General features: G+C 41.0%; 1 protein-coding gene across 1 annotated transcript in view; it reads left to right on the top strand.

The window, feature by feature from the left end:
- The window catches only part of LOC122547714 (urea transporter 2-like), a 114,850-nt gene that overhangs the window by 1,221 nt on the left and 90,819 nt on the right, over positions 1 to 22,810 (top strand). Inside the window, exons 2-4 of the mRNA XM_043686332.1 lie at positions 4,037 to 4,184; positions 5,619 to 5,808; positions 17,632 to 17,760. Coding sequence (XP_043542267.1) covers positions 4,037 to 4,184; positions 5,619 to 5,808; positions 17,632 to 17,760 — 467 coding nt within the window. The remainder of the gene's footprint in view (positions 1 to 4,036; positions 4,185 to 5,618; positions 5,809 to 17,631; positions 17,761 to 22,810) is intronic.

Below are 22,810 nucleotides of genomic sequence, written 5' to 3'. Positions count from 1 at the left end.
GGGGAGACTGATGGAGGGTGACACTGCAGCCCAGCGACAAGGAGGTTTTGTAGAAGCCACCCAGATGTTTGGCTGAGCTGTTATGTTTATGTCCACTTAAGACATTGATCATATGAATTGGAAAAACTTCTTTAAAGACTAGCAGTGGTACCCTAAAGAAATTGAAGAATACAATATTTCATTAAATTGAATGTTAGATTCTGTATAAGTATGGTTCAGTATTTTCAACCAACCAAGTTATCTGCTTTATTTCTATCCACACAAGTGGACTTTAATAGAAAACATACACACTGCATTGAGTGATAAATATTTTCTTATTTAAATTAAAACTAACTATACTTACAAATATCCACCTTGACTGTATAATTAGAAATTGCAGATGCTGGAAATATTAAATTAGATCAGAAAGTGCGCTAAATACTCAGCTGACTTCGGAGTGTTTTGTGTGAGAGAAGCAGAATTAAAGGTTCAGATCCATCTGGTGTAGTTATGACAAAGGTTCACGGACCGATGTTTCTCTTTCTGATGCTGCCACACATGCTGAACATCTCCACAGCCCCAGCCCTAATGCTTCCCATTTCAATTGAACCAAAAATCCTGCTTCACCTTGCAGCCTCCTTTCTGCTCCCGCAACCCCCATCCCCCACCCCAACCCCAAAAACTCTTGAAGGCTCTCACTTCCCTGAAGTCTCCTACTTTGACTCCTGTAAAGGTTCCTTCTTTGTTCTGGAGCATTCTTCTGTCCAGCTGCACTGCAGCCTCCCTCTTTTATCCCTCCTATTGGCAATCCCTGGACACAGTCAACGGTTGGAATCATTGCTTAAAATTATAGCCATACAGCACAGATCAGGCCCTTTGACCCATCAAGGCTACATTGCCCTATCTGTGCTATCCCAATTTCCCGCACATGGCCAATTGCTCAACCAAGTATCTTTTTAAATGTTGTGAGGTTTCCTGTCTCAATTACCTTCCCAGCAGTGCATTCCTGATTCCCACAAAACTCTGGGTTAATCTCCTCTAAACATCTTGCCTTTTACTTTAAAATGATGTCCCCTTCACCTTAAAATTATTGACCCTTCAGCTAAGGGCAACAGTTACATTGTATCCACTCTGTCCATGCCTCTCCTGATTTATACACCTCAATCATGACCCCTCAGCTGTAAAGAAAACAATGTCAATCTGTCCAATCTTTCTTAATAGCTAAAATGCCCAATCCTAGGCAACATCCTGTGAATTTCCTCAATATACTTTCTGTTACAATCATATCCTGTCTATGGTAAGGTGGCCAGAACTGCACACGGTACTCCAACTATGGCTTAACCAAAGTTTTGTACAGTTCCAATATAACCTCACTATTCTTATAATTTATGCCTTGACTGATAAAGGCAAGTACTCCATATGCCTTCTTAATTACCCTATCACCTTGCCCTGCTACCTTCAGGGACCTGTGCACAAACACCCCAAGATTCCTCTGTTCCTCTGAACTTACTAGTGTCCTGTCATTCACTGAATGGTCCACTGTCTTGTTCCTTCTTCGAAAGTGCATCACCTCACACATTTCAGGGTTAAATTCCATCTGCTACTGAGCTCCATATCTGCCCAATCCAATTATATTGTCCAGTAAAATAAGACTTATTCCTCATTGCGAACCACCCAGCCAATCTTCACATCATCTGCATTCTGACTTGACATTGCTCCCCTTCCCATTTCTTCTAAGTCTAATTATATCAGGGGATTTAAATTTCTCCAGTATTAATTGAGGTAATCATAGTGTAAAGGGTTTAGAACGGCACAAATTTCTTGAAATATATTCAAGAGAGCTTTTTAGAGGCCAAGTCATTGAGCATTTAAAACAGAGATAAATAAGATCTTGATTGCCAAGGGGATCAACGGTTACAGGGAGAAAGCGGGAAAATGGGATTGAAAAACCTATCAGCTATGACTAAATGCTGTAGGAGATTCAATAGGCTGAATGGCCTAATTTCTGCTCCTATGTCTTATGGTATTATGATCTTATATGAACATGTACAAGGTCCAACAAGATGTATTTACTAGGTGCAGTGCTGGACCTAATTCTAGGTATAAAGCTGGACAGATGACTCAGGTGACAGTAGGAGAGCATTTTAGTGATAGCAACCACAACACCATAAGTTTTAAGTTAGTTATGAAAAGAAAAAAGATTGTCTGCCAAAAGGGGTGTTGGATTGGGGAAGGCAGATTTTATTAAACTAAGGCAGGATCTGGCCAAAATAGGCTGAGATAAGCTACGTCTGGATATATCTATAGCAGAACAGTGGAGGGCATTCAAAATTGATTTGGCATGGGTACAGCTCCAACATGTATTTGTTAGAGTGAAATATAGGCAAAAAAAGCCTAGAGAATCCTTTATGACTAAGAATATTCAGGACTGGATAAAAATGAAAAGAAATGCTTTTAGCAGATATAAAAAGAAGAGCAAATCAACAAAGGCCCTAGTGGAGTGTAGAAATCTAAGAAAGCAATTAGGAGAGCAAAGGGGGGGGTATGAAAAAACACTGGTGGGTGAAATTAGTGAGAATCCCAAGATATTCTATTAACATATCAAGGGGAAGAGGGGATAACCAGGAAAAGGTTGGAGCGCATTAGGAACCAAGAGGACCACCAGCATGGAGCATGGCACGGTGTCAAACAAGTTCTTCATTTTGGAGAAATTGGATGTAGATACAGAATACAGGGGAGGTGCCAGAGGAATGGGGGACAGCTTACGTGGTTCTAGTTTTCAAGAAGGTTACTAGAGATCAACAAGGGAACTACAGACTTGTGAGTTTCATATCAGTATTAGGGAAACTACTGGAGAAAATTCTGAGGGAGAATATGAATCTCCACTTGGAGAGGCAAGGTTTGTTCAGAGATAGTCTGCATGGCCTTTTCTTGCCTCACAAATTTGATTGAAAGTTTCGGGAAGATGACCCGGCATGTGAATCAGTGTTGTGCCTCGATGTAGTTTAAATGGATTTCAGCAAAGCTCTTGACAAGAGGTATCCTAAATGGGAGAATAATAAAGAATAAACATAGGTGGTGCACCCTTACCTCTGCTGTTTATGTCCTTCTAGGAAGTAGAGGTCACAGGTTTTAAAGGTATTGACAAAGAATCCCTGATGAATTGAGCAATGTGTGAAGCTTCTGATGCAGTTGATACAATATCGTATTTGAAGATAAATTTACTAACTTCAAATTTTGTGAAGTCATTGATCTTCTTGCAACGGCATGGATGCATCCACTTGCCAGGGGATTGACTCCTGGCATTAAACAGCATCAACTTTTTCTCGCTATGCTTCCTGATCCTGTATTTGGTAAGTTCCCAGACCCCCTGCAAGTATAGTTCATTGCTCCTCCTTTACACCTACTCCAACAAGGCCATCTGAGTAGTTTTGGAAAACTTTGCAACCCAGTATCCTATAATATGGTATTCTTCTAATTCTGCAAGGCCATACTCAGCTCACAAAGGTTTCCTAGCACCTGCCCCAACCATAGTGCATCTTCCCTTTTAAGAGATGCCAAGCTACTGGCATTACCCAGTCACAACTGTAGTGTTTTGTTTAGACAACTGGCTAAACAACTGCATGGTTAATGCAGCTGGAACATTTCAGTAATGTAAACCAACAAGCAGTGAGAAGCCTGCTTAATGTCACATTGCAATCAACAGCATCAGTTATTCATTTATTGTGATCACTATCAGATTTAGTTTCCAAAAACTGAACGTGGCCAAGGTAATTTAATTCAAAACTTTGTCTAATCAAATATTAACTCAATGATATTTTTAGATTTAAAACAATACATTTAATTCTGTATACTTCTTTGTCTCAACTGCTACAGAGTTTTGGGTTGTATTGAATCCTTTAGACATTTCAAGTGTAAAAGTTACATGATATTGCTCACAGTTCAAATTACTATCATCATTTTTTGCAATTGCCTGTAAGCTTTTCCAGAGTATTTTGATAGCTTCAGTTTGCTTACTTTAAAGATTATTTAAACCTCTTCTGAATTTGATTTTAAGCTGGAGTCAAAGGAACACATGCAGCAAATAAAAAATCACGGAGGAGAAACCACAGCCATAAAACATAATAAAAACATTGTCAGATGTAATTGTCAACTTATTATAACCTTCCCTGATAAAGTCAAAAGGTTTGGTGATTGGCTGAAAGGTAAGAAATACAGAACTGAGCTTATTGTCTTTGCTAACTTTAAACAAAAAAAAGATTTATGTAAAATGTAATGTATTTATCAGGAACTATTTTACTAAGTTATAAAGTGACATTTATATAACATTATTCCTTGTAAAATAGCCTATGGTAGTTAACAAGGTGTGCAGCGCTAGATTATTCCATGTCAGCAAGAAGAGTATTGATGAACGTGAACAACAAGCCAAGGTCACTAATAATGCATTTGAGCAACAAGAGGAAAATTACAGGCAGGCTGAAGAGCAACAGCCTATGAAAGAATGTACCGCTTGTAACAAGACTGAGTTTAGTGATGCCACAATAACAAAAGGTGCCAGAGTTACACATGTTTTTGCAGTGCCTGTGAAATCAAAGCTAGCAATATAATAGATAGCCACGGTCAACTAATTCAGCCAAAGAGAGAATGGGGTGGAAAGCAAGATAGTGTCTCAAGTTCATCCCAAGTAGAAAGTGCATTGTTAGCGGCAAACCCTTGGAGTAATGGCTAGTACTGGAAAATCTTCGGGAGTATCTGTGAACAGAGGAGAAGTGTGTATTGGCCAGGGTATTTCTATAAATTAAAAAGTAGGACTGCAGATGGGGGAGCGAAGCTGAGGGCTAGAAGATGGGCAAATGAAAGGTAATGTATAAACTGAGGCAGCAGTGAACAGATAACTTCCTGAGTTGCACCAGTAAACAGGTGACAGGCACACACCCATGGCATTGGGAGTGGTAGAGACTGCACATATTCCAGTGCCACAGTATGCATATAGAAGTGCGTCTATACAATTTTAGCTACTTGGTGGAGGAGGAGAGAAACAAGTCAAATGCTGTTTCTGCCATTAATTGTTCCAAAGAGCAGAGGTGGAGAAGAGCCAGGGTGTTGGAGTGGTAAGAGTGAGTTTGGAGAGTTCTGGTGGGTTGGGAACCTGGAGCGAAGAGGTGGGGTAGCTATCATTACAACAAATAAGAAAGCATTACCGTTCACTTACATGCACTGAACTGAACACAGCACTCAAGGAGTGTGTCTTCATCTTGGGGGAATAGCATTATCTGCATTGCACTGTGCCAAAAGGCCCCTCCACTCACTTCACCATTGGATCCATGCTGCAACCAGTAGAATAAATACAGCAGACAGAAAGGTAGGGTTATAATTTTTCACTGAGATTACCACTGAATGTAATGCCAGTGTATGTAGTCCATGCTATAAAAACCAATAGCTTGTCTTGATTTATTTTCAGTTTGCAATGTTTTAGTTTCAGGTAGTAGCAAACATGCCCAATTTTGATTACTAATAATTTTATCATTGAAGTGTTGGTGTATAAATTGCTTATAGTACAAGAAAGTAAAAATATTAGGTGAACTAGAAGAACACTAAGTAGATCTTCTAACCCTTTTTTTGTTTGGAAAATATTGTAGGGCAAAATGTTATATTTCTATTTATTGACTGGAATTTGCGTGGGATTGCTCAAGTGATGTTTGTCAACAACTCTTTGAGCGGGTTAATTATTTTGGTTGGATTGATTTTCCAAAATCGATGGTGGGCACTTAATGGCTTCGTGGGATTGGTGTTCTCAAACATGACAGCACTTCTGCTCAGTCAGAACAGGTAATTTTCTTTTTTATTATGTATTTTATTACTGTATTACTATTTTTTGAAGAAGACATTACAGTACTTTTTACTGCATTTACTTTTATATGTGAAACTATTATTTACACGAGGAGATTATATTTAATCTTTTTGAAAGTCACCAGAATCAGAGGAGAACCTAGTCCTTAATATTTCATATTCTGAAATCATCTTTCATTGTCTGGTTGTTTAGTATATGGTAACTGCAAAGAATATCTAACCATTCTAGAAGATTGTTGAAATAATTCCACCTATTAATGTATTTTCCTCCCAGGAGCTCTATTGAAAAGCTTCATGAAGAACATTTGATTATTAAAGTGCATTCACTTTCTTTTATTCTTCAGTATGAGGTGTAACTGATCATTTCTGGGTTCTTCGCAAAGTAGAGGGGAAGATAGTAAAAATGAAAGTTAGCACGGATGCAGTAGTGACCCTGATTGCTGAATCTATCTATAAGGAGAAGTTGAGGGCACTATCGTTGAAGCCTACCAAGATTATACTACAGACATACATAGAAACAAGTGGTGCCATTGAATGGAAATATACTGGTCAAAGTACAATTAAGGGACCAATGCGCACAATTAATAAAAGGTCAATACTTGTCATTATTTCGAAAGTCCTGATTTAAAATATTAAGGTTGAGCTGGGGTATAGTTAATAAGTTGGGGGACTCAAGTATGAGTTTTCAAGAGATCCTGGACAAGTACAAAAATGTCTTTAAAGGAACCCTGGGGGAAATGAAAGGAGTCAAAATTAAATTACTGCTGAAGCCAGAGGCTCATCATAGGGGTCTAAAGCTATGTTGGCCTAACGTGGAGGCAGAACTTGAATGGATGGTGAATCTATGAGTGATGGAATCAGTAAACACCAGTGAATGGACAACTCTCATCATTCCAGTCTTAAAAACAGATGATGTGGTGAAGATTTGTGTTGCCTTTAAAGTCACAATCAACTCAACCATGAATGCAGATCAACAGCCCACTTCCACGCATAGAAAATCTACTCAGTGGACTGGCAGAGAGAAAAAAATGTTCAAAAATGGATTGGTTGCAAGCCCACTAACAGATGGGGGTCATGAAGCCATCTCAGCCATTACTAACAATAGTGACAAACACTGTCTTTTCCATTACAAGTGACTTCCTTTTGGCATCATGTCAGCACTGGCTCTATTCCAGAGGGCTATGGATCAGATGTTAAGTGGGTTGTCACGATTACAGTGTTATCTGGACAATACTTTGATTAATTGATCATTCAAAGACGTGCTTTTGAAAAATTTAGAAGGAAACCTAAAAAGATTGCAGGAGCACGGCCTACAAGTGAAAATGGAGAAATGCAAGTTTTCAAAAGACTCCATAGAGTACTTAGGCCATGTAGTCAATTGTGAGGGATTACAGAAGGTGCCCAAGAAGACAGAGGCTATCATGAAAGTCCTGAGACCAGGGAATGAGCCTCAGTTGAGGAAATTATAGATTACTGTGACAAGTTCATGTTTGATCTTAGCACAATCATGCTAAAACACCTATATTCATTGCTGGGAAAAGGGCAGCAATGCAAATGGACTCAGGAATGTGAGGTGGCTTACAGGAGTGAAGCAAGCCTTGAAAAGGTCAGCAGCATTAACACAGTCTGACACCAAGTTGCCACGCAGTTGCACATCTTCCTTTGGGGGTGAGCGTGTCGTACAGTCACACATCTTACTGAATGTAGGGGAAAGACCCATCATGTTTATGTTGAGGTCATTAACGAAGACAGAAGAGAATTATGTCCAAGTGGAAAAGGAAGGATTGATCATCATGCTCAGCATTAAGAAATTCACCCATTTCCTTTACAACAAACACTCCGTGCCACAGAACAACCATAGACCACTAACCTCCATTCTGTGCCCATATACAGGAATACTGTCAATGGCAGCAGCACGCCTGTAGAGATTGCCTCTGACTCTGTCAATGGCCTACTCATATGAGATCAAATACTGACAGGCAGAGAAGCCCGATAGTGCAGGTGTCCAGAACTGAGGGTCTGAGGAAGGGTCACCGGATCTGAAACATTAACTTCACAGATGCTGCCAGACCTACTGATCCTTTCCAGCAACTTCTGTTTTTGTTTCTGATTTACAGCATCTGCAGTTCTTTCAGTTTTTATTCAGGTGTAACAATGGCCTACAGTTTGTGGTGCAAGGGTTCAAGGAGTACCTGGAAAATCAGAGTTAGACATGTGTTGTGAGATTGGTTGCATATATCACTCTGCGACAAACAGCCAGGAGGAGAGATTTGTTCAAACCATGAAACAGGCCTCAAAGGCTTCACGAATGGAGAGGTCTCTAGGACAGTGAATCAACAAGTTCCTCAGCATGTATAAGAAGACACCACATGTGACCACTCAGTGATCGCCGAAGTCCTTTATGTTCAACTCTCAGCTGACAACCATGTTTGACTTATTTCAGCTGGAAGAGACCAGAAATATGGGAGAGCCAAACCAAGAAGGACAGATGGCCAGAGGGGGCACCTCAAGGTCAAGGGTATTCCAAAGAGGAGAGATCACGTTGGCCCAGAATTGTACATCTGGGGAGAAATGGATCCCAGCATTGGTGGTGGCTCAAACAGGATCATTGCCATATGTGGTACAGACGAGGGATGAATTAGTCTGGAGGAGGCAGACTGGCCAGCTGGTCATCACACCTCACTAATGGAGGGAAGTCCTTCAGAATACTGAACCGGTCCAGATGGAACCAGAGGTATCGACCGAGTCATCTGTCTCCAAGCCAGCGTTGGTCATACCCAAGGGGGAGACAACAGCAGCTCAAAAGGCAACAATAGCCAATTAGAGAGGGCATGTATCTGCAGAACAACAGGAACTTCCAGAGGCCTGAGAGACTTAATTAGAAAACTTTCCAGAGGTGAGAAGACAGTCCTCTCTGAACTCCCGAGAGACTTAATCACATCGATGTCGTCTAAAGACAAAATGCCTTGTATGCGGGGCAGTGGTCTTTTTTTCTATGGTTGCCATGCTTTTCTAAATATTTCTGTCTATGTCCAGATGTTGGGTACAACATATATGTTTATTAACAGGAATTCTTTTTAAAAAAAGGGACTTTTTAAATTCATCCATGGGACGAGGGCATCACTGGCTGGGCTAGCATTTATTGCCCAACCCGAATTGCCCAGAAGGCAGTTAAGAGTCAACCATATTGCTGTGCATCTGGAGTCAGATGTCGGCCAGACCAGATAAAGATGGCTACTTCCTTCCCGAAAGGACATCAGTGAACTAGATGGGCATTTTCCTGGCAATCAACAACATTTGTCATTTCGGACTCCATAGTGAGGGGGACACACAGGAGGTTCTGTGGGACCAAGAGAGAGACTCACTGTTGGTGTGTTGCCTCCCAGGTGTCGGGGTTCATGATGTCTCTGATCGTGTTTTCGGGATCCTTGCGGGGAATGGGAACAGCCCCAGGTAGTGCTCCACATGGGCACCAACAACATTGATAGGAAGAGAGATGGGGATTTAAGGCAGAAATTCAGGGAGCTAGAGCTAGGACAGAGTTATTACCTCTGGTGTGTTAGGTGAAAGTGAGTACTGCAGATGCTGGAAATCAGAGTCTAGAGTATGGAGCTGGAAAAGCACAGCACATCAGGCAGCATCAGAGAAGCAGGAAAATTGATGTTTCACCTGTGTCATGTGCTAGCGAGATGAGAAATAGGGAGAGAGAGGAGTTGAACACGTGGATACAGGGATGGTGCAGGAGAGAAGGTTTTGGATTCCTGTATTATTGGGGCTCATTCTGGGGTAGGTGGGACCTCTAGGAGAAAGTGAGGACTGCAGATGCTGGAGATCAGAGCTGAAAATCTGTTGCTGGAAAAGCGCAGCAGGTCAGGCAGCATCCAAGGAGCAGAAGAATCGACGTTTCGGGCATGAGCCCTTCTTCAATGTTGTTTCCTGAAGAAGGGCTCATGCCCGAAATGTCGATTCTCCTGCTCCTTGGATGCTGCCTGACCTGCTGCGCTTTTCCAACAACACATTTCCAGCTAGGTGGGACCTCTACAAACAGGATGGTCTTCAGCTGAACCAGAGGGGTACCAATATACTCCAGGGGAAACTTGCTGTTCGGGTGGGTTTAAGCTAATTCAGCAGGGGGATTGGAACCCAACTAGAGTTTGAGTATACAGGAGGTTGAGAGCAAGGAGGTTTCAGAAATAAGGTTTCAGAGTCACAAGAGGGCACCAGCAACCAAGAAGTTAGTTTTAAGTGTGTCTATTTCAATGCCAGGAGCATCCAGAATAAGGTGGGTGAACCTGCAGCATGGGTTGATACCTGCGATTTCAATGCTTTCGCCATTTCTGACACGTGGATAGAGCAGGGACAGGAATGGTTGCTGCAGGTTCCAGGATTTAGATGTTTCAGTAAGAACAGAGAAGATGGTAAAAGAGGTGGGGTGTGGCATTGTTAGTCAAGGACAGTATTACGGCTGCAGAAAGGACTTTTGAGGACTCGTCAACTGAGGTAGAATGGGTTGAAATTAGAAACAGGAAAGGAGAGGTCATTCTGTTGGGAGCTTTCTATCGGCCTCCGAATAGTTCCAGAGATTTAGAGGAAAGAATAGGATAGGAACGAGAATGACAGGGTAGTTGTTAAGGGGGACTTCATTTGCCAAATATTGAATGGCACTACTATAGTTCAAGTACTTTAGATGGGTCAGGTTTTTTTTCCCATTGTGTGCAGGAGGATTTTCTGACACAGTATGTAGACAGTCCAACAAGGACCAAGGATATATTAGATTTGGTACTGGGTAATGAACCCAGCCAGATGTTAGATTTGGATGTAGATGAGCACTTTTGTGATAGTGACCACAATTCAGTTATGTTTATTGTAGCGATGGAAAGGGATAGGTATACACCGGAGGGCAAGAGCTACAGTTGGGGGAAGGGCAATTACAATGCGATTAGACAAGATTTAGGATACATAGGATGTGGAAGGAAACTGCAGGGAATGGGCACAATAGAAATGTGGAGCTTATTCAAGGAACAGCTACTGAGTGTCCTTGATAAGTATATAACTGTCAGACAGGGAGGAGGTTATCATGTGCAGGAGCGTGGTTTACTAAGGAAGTTGAATCTCTTGTCAAGAGGAAAAGAAGGCTTATGTTTGGATGAGATGTGAAGGCTCAGTTAAGGCGATTGAGAGTTACAAGTTAGCCAGGAAAAAACTAAATAGAGAGATAAGATGAGCGAGGAGGGAACATGAGAAGTTGTTGGTGGATAGGATCAGGGAAAATCCTAAAGCTTTCTGTCGGTATATAAGGGATAAAAGAATGATGAGAGTAAGATTAGGGCTAATCAAGGATATTAGCGAGAAGTTGTGCATGGAGTCAGAGGAGATAGGGGAAGCGCTAAATTAATATTTTTCGTCAGTATTCACACTAGAAAAAGACAATGTCATTGAGGATAATACTGAGACATAGGCTAATAGACTGGATGGGATTAAGGTTCACAAGGAGGAGGTGTTAGAAATTCTGGAAAGCGTGAAAATAGATAAATCCCCTGGGCCGGATGGGATTTATCCTAGGATTCTCTGGGAAACCGGAGAGGAGATTACAGAGCCTTTGGCTTTGATCTTTATGTCATCATTGTCTACAGGAGTAGTACCAGAAAACTGGAGGATAGCAAATGTTGTTCCCATGTCCAAGAAGGGGAGTAGAAACAACCATGGTAATAATAGACCAGTGAGCCCTACTTCAGTTGTGGGTAAAGTGTTGGAAAAGGTTATATGAGATGGGATTTATAATCATCTCAGTAGGAATAAGTTGATTAGGGATAGTCAACATATTTTTGTGAAGGGTAAGTCATGCCTCACAAACCGTATTGAGCTCTTTGAGAAGGTGACCAAACAGGTGAATGAGTGTAAAGCCATTGATGTGATGTATATGGATTTCAATAAGGTGTTTGATAAGGTTTCCCATGGCAGGCTACTGCACAAAATAGGAAGCATGGGATTGTGGGTGATTTAGCGGTTTGGATCAGAAATTGGCTAGCTGAAAGAAGACAGAGGGTGGTGGTTGATGGGAAATGTTCATCCTGGAGTTCAGTTACTAGTGGTGTACTGCAAGGATCTGTTTTGGGTCCACTGCTGTTTATCATTTTTATAAATGACCTGAATGAGGGTGTAGAAGGATGGGTGGCACATGACACTAAGGTAGGTAGAGTTGTGGATAGTGCCAAAGGATGTTGTAGGTGAGAGAGGGACATAGATAAACTGCAGAGCTGGGCTGAGAGGTGGCAAATGGAGTTTAATCCAGAAAAGTGTGAGGTGATTCACTTTGAAAGGAGTAACAGGAATGCAGAGTACTGTGTGAATGATAAGATTCTTGATAGTGTTGATGAGCAGAAAGATCTCAGTGTCCATGTACACAGGTCCTTCAAAGTTGCCACCCAGGTTGATAGGGCTGTTAAGAAGGCATACGGTGTGTTAGCTTTTATTAGTAGGGGGATCAAGTTTCGGAACCATGAGGTCATGCTGCAGCTGTACAGAACTCTGGTGCAGCTGCACTTAGATTATTGGGTACAGTTCTGGTCACCGCATTATAGGAAGGATGTGGAAACTTTGGAAAGAGTTCAGAGGCGATTTATTAGGCTGTTGCCTGGTATGGAGGGAAGGTCTTATGTGGAAAGGTTGACGGACTTGAGGTTGTTTTCATTTGAGAGAACAAGGTTGAGAGGTGACTTAATTGAGACATATTAGATATTCAAAGGGGTTAGATAGGGTGGACAGTGAGAGCCTTTTTCCTAGGATGGTGATGTCTAGCACAAGGGGGCATAGCTTCAAATTGAGGGGTGATAGATATAGGACAGATGTTAGAGGTAGTTTCTTTACTCAGAGAGTGATAGGGGCACGGAATGCACTGCCTGAAACAGTTGTAGACTCACCAACTTTATGGGCATGTAAATGGTAATTGGATAGGCATCTGGACGAGAATGGAATAATGTAGGATAGATGGGCTTCAGATTGGTTTCACGGGGCGGAGCAACATGGAGGGTCAAAGGGCCTGAATTGTGCTGAAATGTTTTATGTTCTACCACTGGCGGCACAGTGGCTCAGTAGTTAGCATTGTTGCCTCACAGCGCCAGGGACCCGGGTTCGATTCCAGCGTCAGGTTACTGTCTGTATGGAGTTTGCATGTTCTCCCTGTGTCTGCGTGGGTTTGTTCCAGTTTCCTCCCACAATCCAAAGATTGCAGGTTAAATGAATTGGCCATGCTAAAATTGCCCATCGTGTTATGGGATGTGTAGGTTAGGTGCATTTAGTCAGGGGTAAATGTAGAGTAATAGGGTAGTGGAATGGGTTTGGGTGGGATACTCTTCGGAGGGTTGATGTAGACCTGTTGGGCTGAAGGGCCTGTTCCAGCACTGTTGAGATTCTATGAAATCCAGGTTTCTATTGAATCCAAATTCCACAATCTGCCATGGTGGGATTTGAACCTAGGTCTCCAGAATGTTACATGGGTCTATGAATTAACAGTCCAGTGATAAAACCACACAGCTGTTGCCTCTTCTATGTACACAGTTGTGGGTGTATGTGTGTAGTATAGTATGCCACCCGTTTAGGAAAGCTGGTCAAGTGATCTGGAGGGGCAGAGCTTGGGTCCAGTCCTGAACCAGCTGGAGAGGTATGAGCATCATTGATGAGGTGTTCCTGTTCAGATTTATCTACCTGGTATATAATGTCTGGTTCCAAAGGAAGCACCAATATTATAGTGGTGAACCAATCTCTTGAACCACAATAATCCACAATGGGTAGATACATCCACAGTGCTGTTATGAAGGAAGTTTCAGGATTTTGATCCAGCAACGGTGAAGTGATGGTGATTTGGAAAAGTGATGATCCAGTGATTTTATTGCTAAACTAATATCCAGGAACCAGGGTAATGTTCTGGGGTCCCAGGTTTGAATCCCACCATGGCAGATAGTGGAATATGAATTCAATAAAAAGAAAAATTGGAATTGACCATTGTGGGGAAAATTCATCGAATTCAATGATACTTTTTAAGGAAGGAAATCTGCCGCTGTTATCTCGTCTGGCGTACATGTGATTCCAAACCCACAGCAACATGGATGGCTCCAGACTGCCTTCTGAACTGCCTTAGCATTCTGGTCCTTTGTAATAATTGCTGCAAAGTATCAAAAAAGAAGTGAAACCCAGGAGTGCTAAAACTTAAGGTGACCGTTCATCATAGAAACTTAAAATAGTGCAGCACTGAAGGGGGTTTGGCCCGAGGTACTGTTTCAAAAGGCAGTTCACCTGGTTGCATTCCTTCACATTTTTCATATATATCCCTTTTCATACAGTCATAGAGATGTACAGCATGGAAACAGATTCTTCGGTCCAATTCGTTCATGCTGACCAGATGTCCCTACCCAGTCTAGTCCCACCTGCCAGCAACTGGCCATATCCCTCCAAACCCTTCCTATTCATATACCCATCCAGATGCCTTTTAAATGTTACAATTGTACTAGCCTCCACATTTCCACTGGCAGCTCATTCCATACACGTACCCTCTGAGTGAATAAGTTGCGTCTTAGGTCTCTTTTATATCTTTCCCTTCTCACCCTAAACCTATGCCCTCTAGTTCTGGAGTCCCCCACCCCAGGGAAAATTCTTTATCTATTTATCCTATCCATGCCCCTCATGATTTTATAAACCTCAATAAGGTCACCCCTCAGCCTCCAGGGAATACAACCCTAGCCTATTCACCCTCTCACTATAGCTCAAATCCTCCAACCCTGGCAACATGCTTGTAAATCTTTTCTGAACCCTTTCAAATTTCACAACATCTTTCCACTCGGAAGGAGACCAGAATTGCATGCAATATTCCAACAATGGCCTAACTAATGCCCTGTACAGCCGCAACATGACCTCCCGATTCCTATACTCAATACTCTGACCAATAAAGGAAAGCATACCAAACACTTTCTTCACTATCCTATCTACCTGTGACTCCACTTTCAAGGAGCGATGAACCTGCACTCCAAGGTCTCTTTGTTCAGCAACACTTCCTAGGACCTTACCATTAAGTGTATACATCTTGCTAAGATTTGCTTTCCCAAAATGCAGCACATCACATTTATTTAAATTAAACTCCATCTACCACTTCTCAGCCCATTGGCCCATCTGATCAAGATCCCATTGTAACCTTCTTCACTGTCCACTACACCTCCAATTTTGGTGTCATCTGCAAACTTACTAACTGTACCTCTTATGCTCACATCCAAATCATTTATATAAATGACAAAAAGCAGTGGACCCAGCACCGATCCTTGTGGCACTCCATTGGCCACAGGCCTCCAGTCTGAAAAACAACCCTCCACCACTACCCTGTGTCTTCTACCTTTGAGCCAGTTCTGTATCCAAATGGTGAGTTTTCCCTGTATTCCATGAGATCTAACCTTGCTAACCAGTCTCCCATGGGGAACCTTGTCAAACGCTTACCGCTCTGCCCTCATCAATCCTCTTTGTTACTTCTTCAAAAAACTCAATCAAGTTTGTGAGACATGATTTCCCACGCATTAAGCCATGTTGACTATCCCTAATCAGTCCTTGCCTTTCCAAATACATGTACATCTTGTCCCTCAGGATTCCCTCCGACCACTTGCCCACTACCGACGTCAAGCTCATTGGTCTTTCGTTCACTGGCTTGTGCTTACCACCTTTCTTAAACATGTTACTACTTTCTCCCCATAACTTTTGTTCCCTTTAGACCTAAGAACTGTATCTACTCCTTCTCAGAAACATTCAAAATTTTGGCTGCAAATGTTTTCTGTGGCAAAGTATTCCACAGGTTCAACAATCTCTCTGGGTGAAGAAATTTCTCCTCCTCTCAGATCTAAACGGCCTACTTAATATGGTCTTGGATCTTGACACCCTGGTCATCGGTAACAACCTTCTTACGTTTACCCTGTCTACCCCTGTTGAATTTTATAAGTCTCTGTGAGATCTCCCCAACTCATTCGTCTAAACTTTCAGTAGAACAGTGCCCTCTTTCCACAGTATCAGTGCCAAAGTCCCATGAATTCTAACCCATTTCTCCTGTACCAATCTTTTGAGCCATGTATTTACCTCTTTAATCTTAGTTACCCTGTGCCAATATGTTTGTGACTTGGGTAGTAATTTGGAGATTATTATTTGTGGTTCTGCTTTTTAATTAAGAACCTAATTTCTCATGTTGCCTCAGCAGAACCTCTTTCTTCATTCTACTTATATTATTAGTACCTATATGGACCATGACAGCTGGATCTTTCCCCTTCCACTCTGCACCCCAGATGATGTATCCTTATCCCTGACAGTTTTCTCATTTGAGGTGATCCCAAATAATAGTTCCTTACCAGCCAATGAACTCAATGATTTCCTGTGACATCTTGAAAAATGTCCACATTATAGAGGGGGAAGTTCTGGACGTTTTAAAACGCAAAAGGACCTGATCGGGTGTACCCTAGAACCCTGTGGGAAGCTAGGGAAGTGATTGCTGGGCCTCTTACTGAGATATTTGTATCACTGATAGTCACAGGTGAGGTTCTGGAAGACTGGCGGTTGGCTAACGTGGTGTCACTGCTTAAGAAAGGTCTGAGTGGATTACTCTTCAGAAGGCTGGTGTCTACTTGTTGGGCCTGTTTCCATACTGTAGGGAATCTAACCTATTAATCTATTTTCCATATACCTTCAATTAGAGTTGCCACTCTCTAACCACCCGAGGAAGAACGCCTCATCTTCCGTCTCAGGGCTCTCCAATCCAATGGCATCAATTTCCTCATTTCCCCTTCCCCTCCACCCTATCCAAGTTCCAACCTTCCAACTTGGCACCACTCTCATGACCTGTCCTATCTGTCCTTTTTCCTTCCCACCTATCTGCTCCACCCTCTTTTCCATTATCCCCATCTCCACCTACCTATCGCACTCTCCGCTACCTTCCCCCAGCCCCACCCATCTGCCATTTATCTCACCACTTGCCCGGCCCACAGCCTCATTCCTGATGAAGGGCTTTTCCTTGAAACATCGATTCTCCTGCTTCTTGGATGTTGCCTGACCTGCTGTGCTTTTCCAGCACTGCACTCTCGACCCTGACACTATGAGGCAGCTGTGCTAACTGCCAATCCACCATGCCAGCTATTGAGTCATTGAAAGTTAACATACAGGTGCAGCAAACAGTTCAGAAATGTAATTAAGAAAGCAAATGATATATTCGTCTTTGTTACAAGAAAATTTGAGTATAAGAATGCAGATATTATCCATGAAGGGTAGAGTGTCACACTTCAGTATGTAAAGGCATTATAAAAGTGCAAATTGTTGGACATTAAACTATTTTTTAAAACTAGTGTGTACAGTAAGGAAGTATAGCTTCAGGAGGAAGAGAGAATGCATATGCAAATGTCAAGAATTTTGATATACTAAACAACATAATTTTTATCTAATTGGATTATTTTGACATTTTATTGAAAGTACATTGAGCAATTTTCTGTAAAGTTTAAAAACATGGATGGTGACAATGTTTTGATTTTAATTGAAACTTGAAGTTTTCCATACAAATTCAATTAGATTTTCGGCAGATATAGAACGCCTATTATTTGTGACCATCTCCGATGGATTAAATAAGATTCCACTCTTTGGAAGGCTGAATTTCCTCCAGCACAGTATGGTCCTGAACCAGTGCTATAACCCATTTGCAGTGACTCCAAACAAAAATCAATAAAAAGATTAATTGTTCCCTTAAATGTTGTGTTATCAAATATTAGACTATATTATGTTGCTTTTTTACAGATCTGATATTGCAGCAGGGCTTCATGGATACAATGGTATCTTGGTTGGCTTCGTACTGGCAATGTTTTCCAGTAAAGGTGATTGGTATTGGTGGATGCTATTGCCAGTGACTGTGATGTCATCATTATGGTATGAGAAGCAAATTATTTTTACATGTAGAAAAGTTGAAACACATATTCTATATTCAACATTTTTATGTATTCTAGTCATTGAGAATAAAATTAATTATTTTGTTTATGAATAACTGAGTATTTTTAAACTTTACAATAAAAGGTATCGCTAAAATATAGCAACAGAAAGAGTCTGAAATCTACATGCCGTCAGGATTGCCCTGTTGAATATAGTTGAAGGGCGATGGCAATAATAAGATGAGGCTGTTGCTTAACGGTAATATCACGACACTATTAATTCAGAAACTAGTTTGAATCCCACCATGGCAGAGAGTGAAATTTGAATTCAATAAAATCTGGAATTAACTATATTATAACCATTGACAATTAATGATTTAATCTGTTTTACTGTCCTGGGGGGGGGGGTGGGGGAATGCAAGGGGGCCTGCCATTGTTTTCTTATGTTGCCAGCGTGTGATGGTATGTATAAATAAAAATTGGATGACTCTTAACTGGCCTTTGAAACTAATTAAGTCACATGAATATCTAGCATGTAATTATGCACTGGAAACATCAATGGCAAACACAACCCTGCTTACCCTGCATAGTCCTACTTCCCAACATCTCAGGAGAGAGCTGCCCCACAGAGCAAACAATAAGAAGTAGCAGCAGAAGTAGACAATTTGGTGCATCAAGTCTGCTGCACTATTCAATAAGATCATGGCTTGTCTAATAAACCTCACTTCCACTTTTCTGCCATTTTCCTATAACCCTCAATTCTCTTACTGATTTTAAAAATCCTCATCTTTGTCTTAAATAGGTGACCCCTTACACTGGGATTGTGCCCTTTGGCCCACACGGTTAGGTTTATAACAACATTTTTGCATTTATCCTGCCAAATCCTCTAAGAATCTTATATTTTCATATGGTCACTCTCATTCTTTTAAACTCCAATGAGTACATGTCCAACCTACTCATCTTCAGCTCCTCATAAGAAAATCCCCCCATACCTAGAATTAACCTGGTGAGCCTTCCATGGACTGACTTCACTGCCAGTTTACCTTTTTTTAGATAAGGAGAACTGTTCACAGTTTTCTTGGTGCAGCCAGACTCATGCCTTGTATCATTTTAGCAAGATATCCCTATATTTCGATTCCATTTCCTTTGAAATAAAAGCCAGAGCCGTTTACCTTCCCTATTAGCTGCTGAACTTGGATGCGAGCTTTTTGTAATTCATGCATTAGGACCCTGAAGCCCTCTGTGCTGCGGCATTCTGCAATCTTACTAATTTAAATAATATTCTGATTTATTTTTCCTGAAAAAGTATAAAACTCAATTAACAAATAACAAAATTTTCCCATTATTAGTGTATTCCATCTGCCATGTTTTGCCCACTCACAGCCTGTACACTCCTGTGTCAACCTCACTACTCGACTTCCCAATTAATTTTGTGTCATCTGCAGTATATTCATTTCCTTCATCCAAGTCATTAATACATATTGCAAATAATTTTAGGCCCAGCACTGATCCTTGCCAGCCTGAAAATGTTTTTATCTTAACTCATTATCCTCTATAAGTTAGCTAATCCTCCATTCCCTGCTAATATATTCCCTTTAAAACCATTGGCTCTTTTCTCATTAAGTGAGTTTCTGTGTGGTACCTTATCAATTTCCTTTTGGAAATCCAAACATATGACATCTACTGGTTCCCTTTTCACTATCCTGCTTGTTACCTCCTCAAGAGCTCTAATAAATTTTTCAGGCAAGATTTCTTCTTCATGAAGACATGCTGACTGCTTGATTACAGTACGTGTTTCTAAATGCTCTACTATGGGGTGTGGGTCTATAGCATTGACTGGCCCTTGCCCATCCTTATTTGTCCTTGTGAATGTGGCAGTGAGCTGCCTTCTTGAACCATTACAGTCCATGTGATGTGGGTAGACGCACAGTGCCATGAGGGAGGCAATTTTAGAACTTTGTTCCAACCATATTGAAGGAATGCAATATATTTCCACCTCAGGATAGTGAGTGGCTTAAAGGCGAACTTGCAGGTGGCGGTGTTCCCTTGTATCTGCTGCCCTTGTTCTTCAAGGTGATGATTACACAATTCACGATTCCTCCAATCGGATCCATATGCAGCAACATTTGGTTAATAACCATACTGGATTAACAAGCTCAGGAGTGATTGGGAAAATGATGAGTTTGACACCCGACCTGTTTCTTGTGACTCTCTGAATCGAAATCACCCCCAGTGGGGCCGTGTAATGTTCAGCTTTACAATTATCTGAAGGGCATGGTCAAAAACTTCTACACACAAAATGAAGCTTCAAACTCTTCTCTGCAAATGACAATTGATGCCAGATTAATTGTTAAGTTAAATGTCAAAGGATTTATGTAAAAAGATGTGTAACCATCACTCAATTGCCTCTAGGCCCGAGGAGGAAGACCTAACAAGTCTTATCTTACATTCCAGCTCTTGGTTCATACCTCCCTGTGGTTTCTATCACCATAACTGCATGTCCAAGTGTATTTTAAATGCAATGAGAATTCTTGCCTCAACCATTTTTTCAGATAGTGAATTCTAGATTCCCACCATTCTCTGAAGGAAAATTTGGTCTTCAACTCATCTATAAATTTCTATAAATCTACATAAATTTTTTGCCCTCTCTGCAAATGAAAATTGACCTTTCCTTTCCACTTTATTTAGGGCCCTCATAATTTGATAGACCTCAGTCAATCTCCACTTAGCCTCCTATGTTCTATTAAAAAACAATCCCAATCTATCCAATCATATCTCATAGTTAAAATTTCCATTCTTGGTCACATTTTAAATCTCTTTTCTCCCCTTTGTGGTGTGATCATGCTCTTCATGTAATGTGAGCAGAACTGTATACAGTAATTAAGCCATAGTCTAATTCAACTTTTATACAGTTCTAGTGAACATCATTATTTTTATATTCTAAACTTCAAGTGATAAAGCAAAGATAAAGCAAATCCTGAATGCTTTCTTGATCATCTTATCTATCCATCTTGCTCCTTGAATCTGTAGACATGTACTCCAATGTCCTTCTTATTCCACACTTTTCATAAATTTACCACTTATTGGATATTCCTTTGATTTATTTGTCCTCCCAAATGCTGTCTGGTTTGAATATGTTTTGATATAACCTAATGATCTAATAGCCTAATAATAAGTTGATTCAAAGATTTTTGTCAATTTAAAGCTTACGGAACAAGGGACAGAGGTGAGTATATGAAGTCATGTCACAAACCAATCAGAGTCACACAGAGTGGTTTGGAACAGGTTCAAAGTGTTCAATGGTTGCTCCTTTTTTGGTCCTTGGTCAAGTCCTGGTGATTGTACAAGTGTGCAAGAGCAAATTCATCTTGGGATCAAACATGACACCAAGCTTAGAAGTGATCTGGCTCAGCCTCTGATGTTGCCAGGGAATGGAATCAGTGATTAGGGGACAGTGTATGCTAGGAACTGAAGATAATTGCTTCAGTCTTCCCAACGTTTATTTGGAGAAATGCTCTGCTCATCCTGTGCTAAATATCAAATAGTTCTGAAACACAAGAAAAATTGTGGCATATGTAAATGAGCTTGTTGTTCTTTGCGCATTATACTATTTTCAGATGATGATGTTGGGAAGTAAGTAAGTAAGCAAAGTCGCTATAGTCTTACCAAACGATAGGAAAGATGATTGGTGATGGTTTGACCTGAGGGTCACCACGCCTTAGGGGATGGGAGAGGTTGAGACGGAGAGTACTTTATGGTAACCCTCAGCCGGTGTAGGAATTGAACCCACACTGTTGGCGTCACTCTGCATGTGTCCAAAGAAAAAGAATATAGTGAGGATTGCTAAATTAATGAGCTATGGCTCATTTACCAAATTGACCTTTCTGTTACTTCCTTTTCTTGTAACCTTCAGTTGTTCTCATCAAGTCCAATCCTAACCTAAGCATGCTTTGTCACAGCTGAAATACGCTTTTATATTAATTGAATTGAAGGGAATGTTCTTCTACATGAATGAATTGCAGCAATGTCCACTTGATAGAAATTCTCTAGTGGATTCAAACAAAGCACAAAGAAAATAGGATGAAGATCATGGGGTGTGAATCAATACACTTGAGAGACTTTATAAACAAGATGAAATTTTGACTGCTGTGCATTCTAACCCCTTGTTAATATAACCCATTACAACAAATACCAAAATTCCAAAAGTTCATAAGGCATTATAATTGTGCCCTGTACTATTCCCTAGAGGTTCTGATATCATTGGAAGGGATCCTTAACATGGGATGGATAAGTACAATTAACACTTCAGACATTTACCTGACACCCATGAAATAACTGAAACTCTCATTTGCTTAACATAAGCTAGCCAAGGACTTTCATCAGCAGCTATGTTTGGCAAAATTGAAACAGAGTATGCTTAGCCTATAGCTCACTGGTGGGACTAAGAAGCACCCTTGAGGTTGCTAAATGATTAAATATATCTGCTGTCAGCTTACATGGCAACCACTTATGCCTGCATTTTCATCTTTGAGAAGGATTGTAGGAGTCAGGAATTTCAGAGTTGTCAATCTAGCACTTTTTCCTACAGTTCAGCTTTTAATAAATTAATGGAGTTCTTGATTAACTCAGTCCCAGTTAAAACATTGCACTCTTGACAACTCAAGATGTTGGATCTCTTCTGTGATGGTGAGCTGCTTTCTTGAGCTACTGAAGATGCAAAATTGCTAAACGAAACGCTTATGGAGCTCATTGAGGAGTTGATAAAGGTGATGTGAAGGGAATCCTCCCTTTAGGGAATGGAAAAGGGAATGGAGGGGATGTGTTTGGTGATGGCATAACGTTGAAGCTGGTGGATGAAGAAGAAGATGAGGCATTGCATCTGGAAGCTGGTGGAGTGGGAGGTGAGGTCAAGGGAAACTCATGATTTTGGGATGGAAAGGAAGTTTTCTTTTTCACTTGCAAACATGACCAGCCAGCTCCAAACTCAATGCTCTGACTAATAAAGGAAAGCATACCAAATTCCTTCCTCACTATCCTATCTACTTGCATAT

Source organism: Chiloscyllium plagiosum, chromosome 1 (genome assembly GCF_004010195.1).
Source record: "Chiloscyllium plagiosum isolate BGI_BamShark_2017 chromosome 1, ASM401019v2, whole genome shotgun sequence".
NCBI lineage: Eukaryota > Metazoa > Chordata > Chondrichthyes > Orectolobiformes > Hemiscylliidae > Chiloscyllium > Chiloscyllium plagiosum.
The sequence above is the reverse complement of the archived record's forward strand: the minus strand, read 5'-3'. Positions and strand labels throughout refer to the sequence as shown.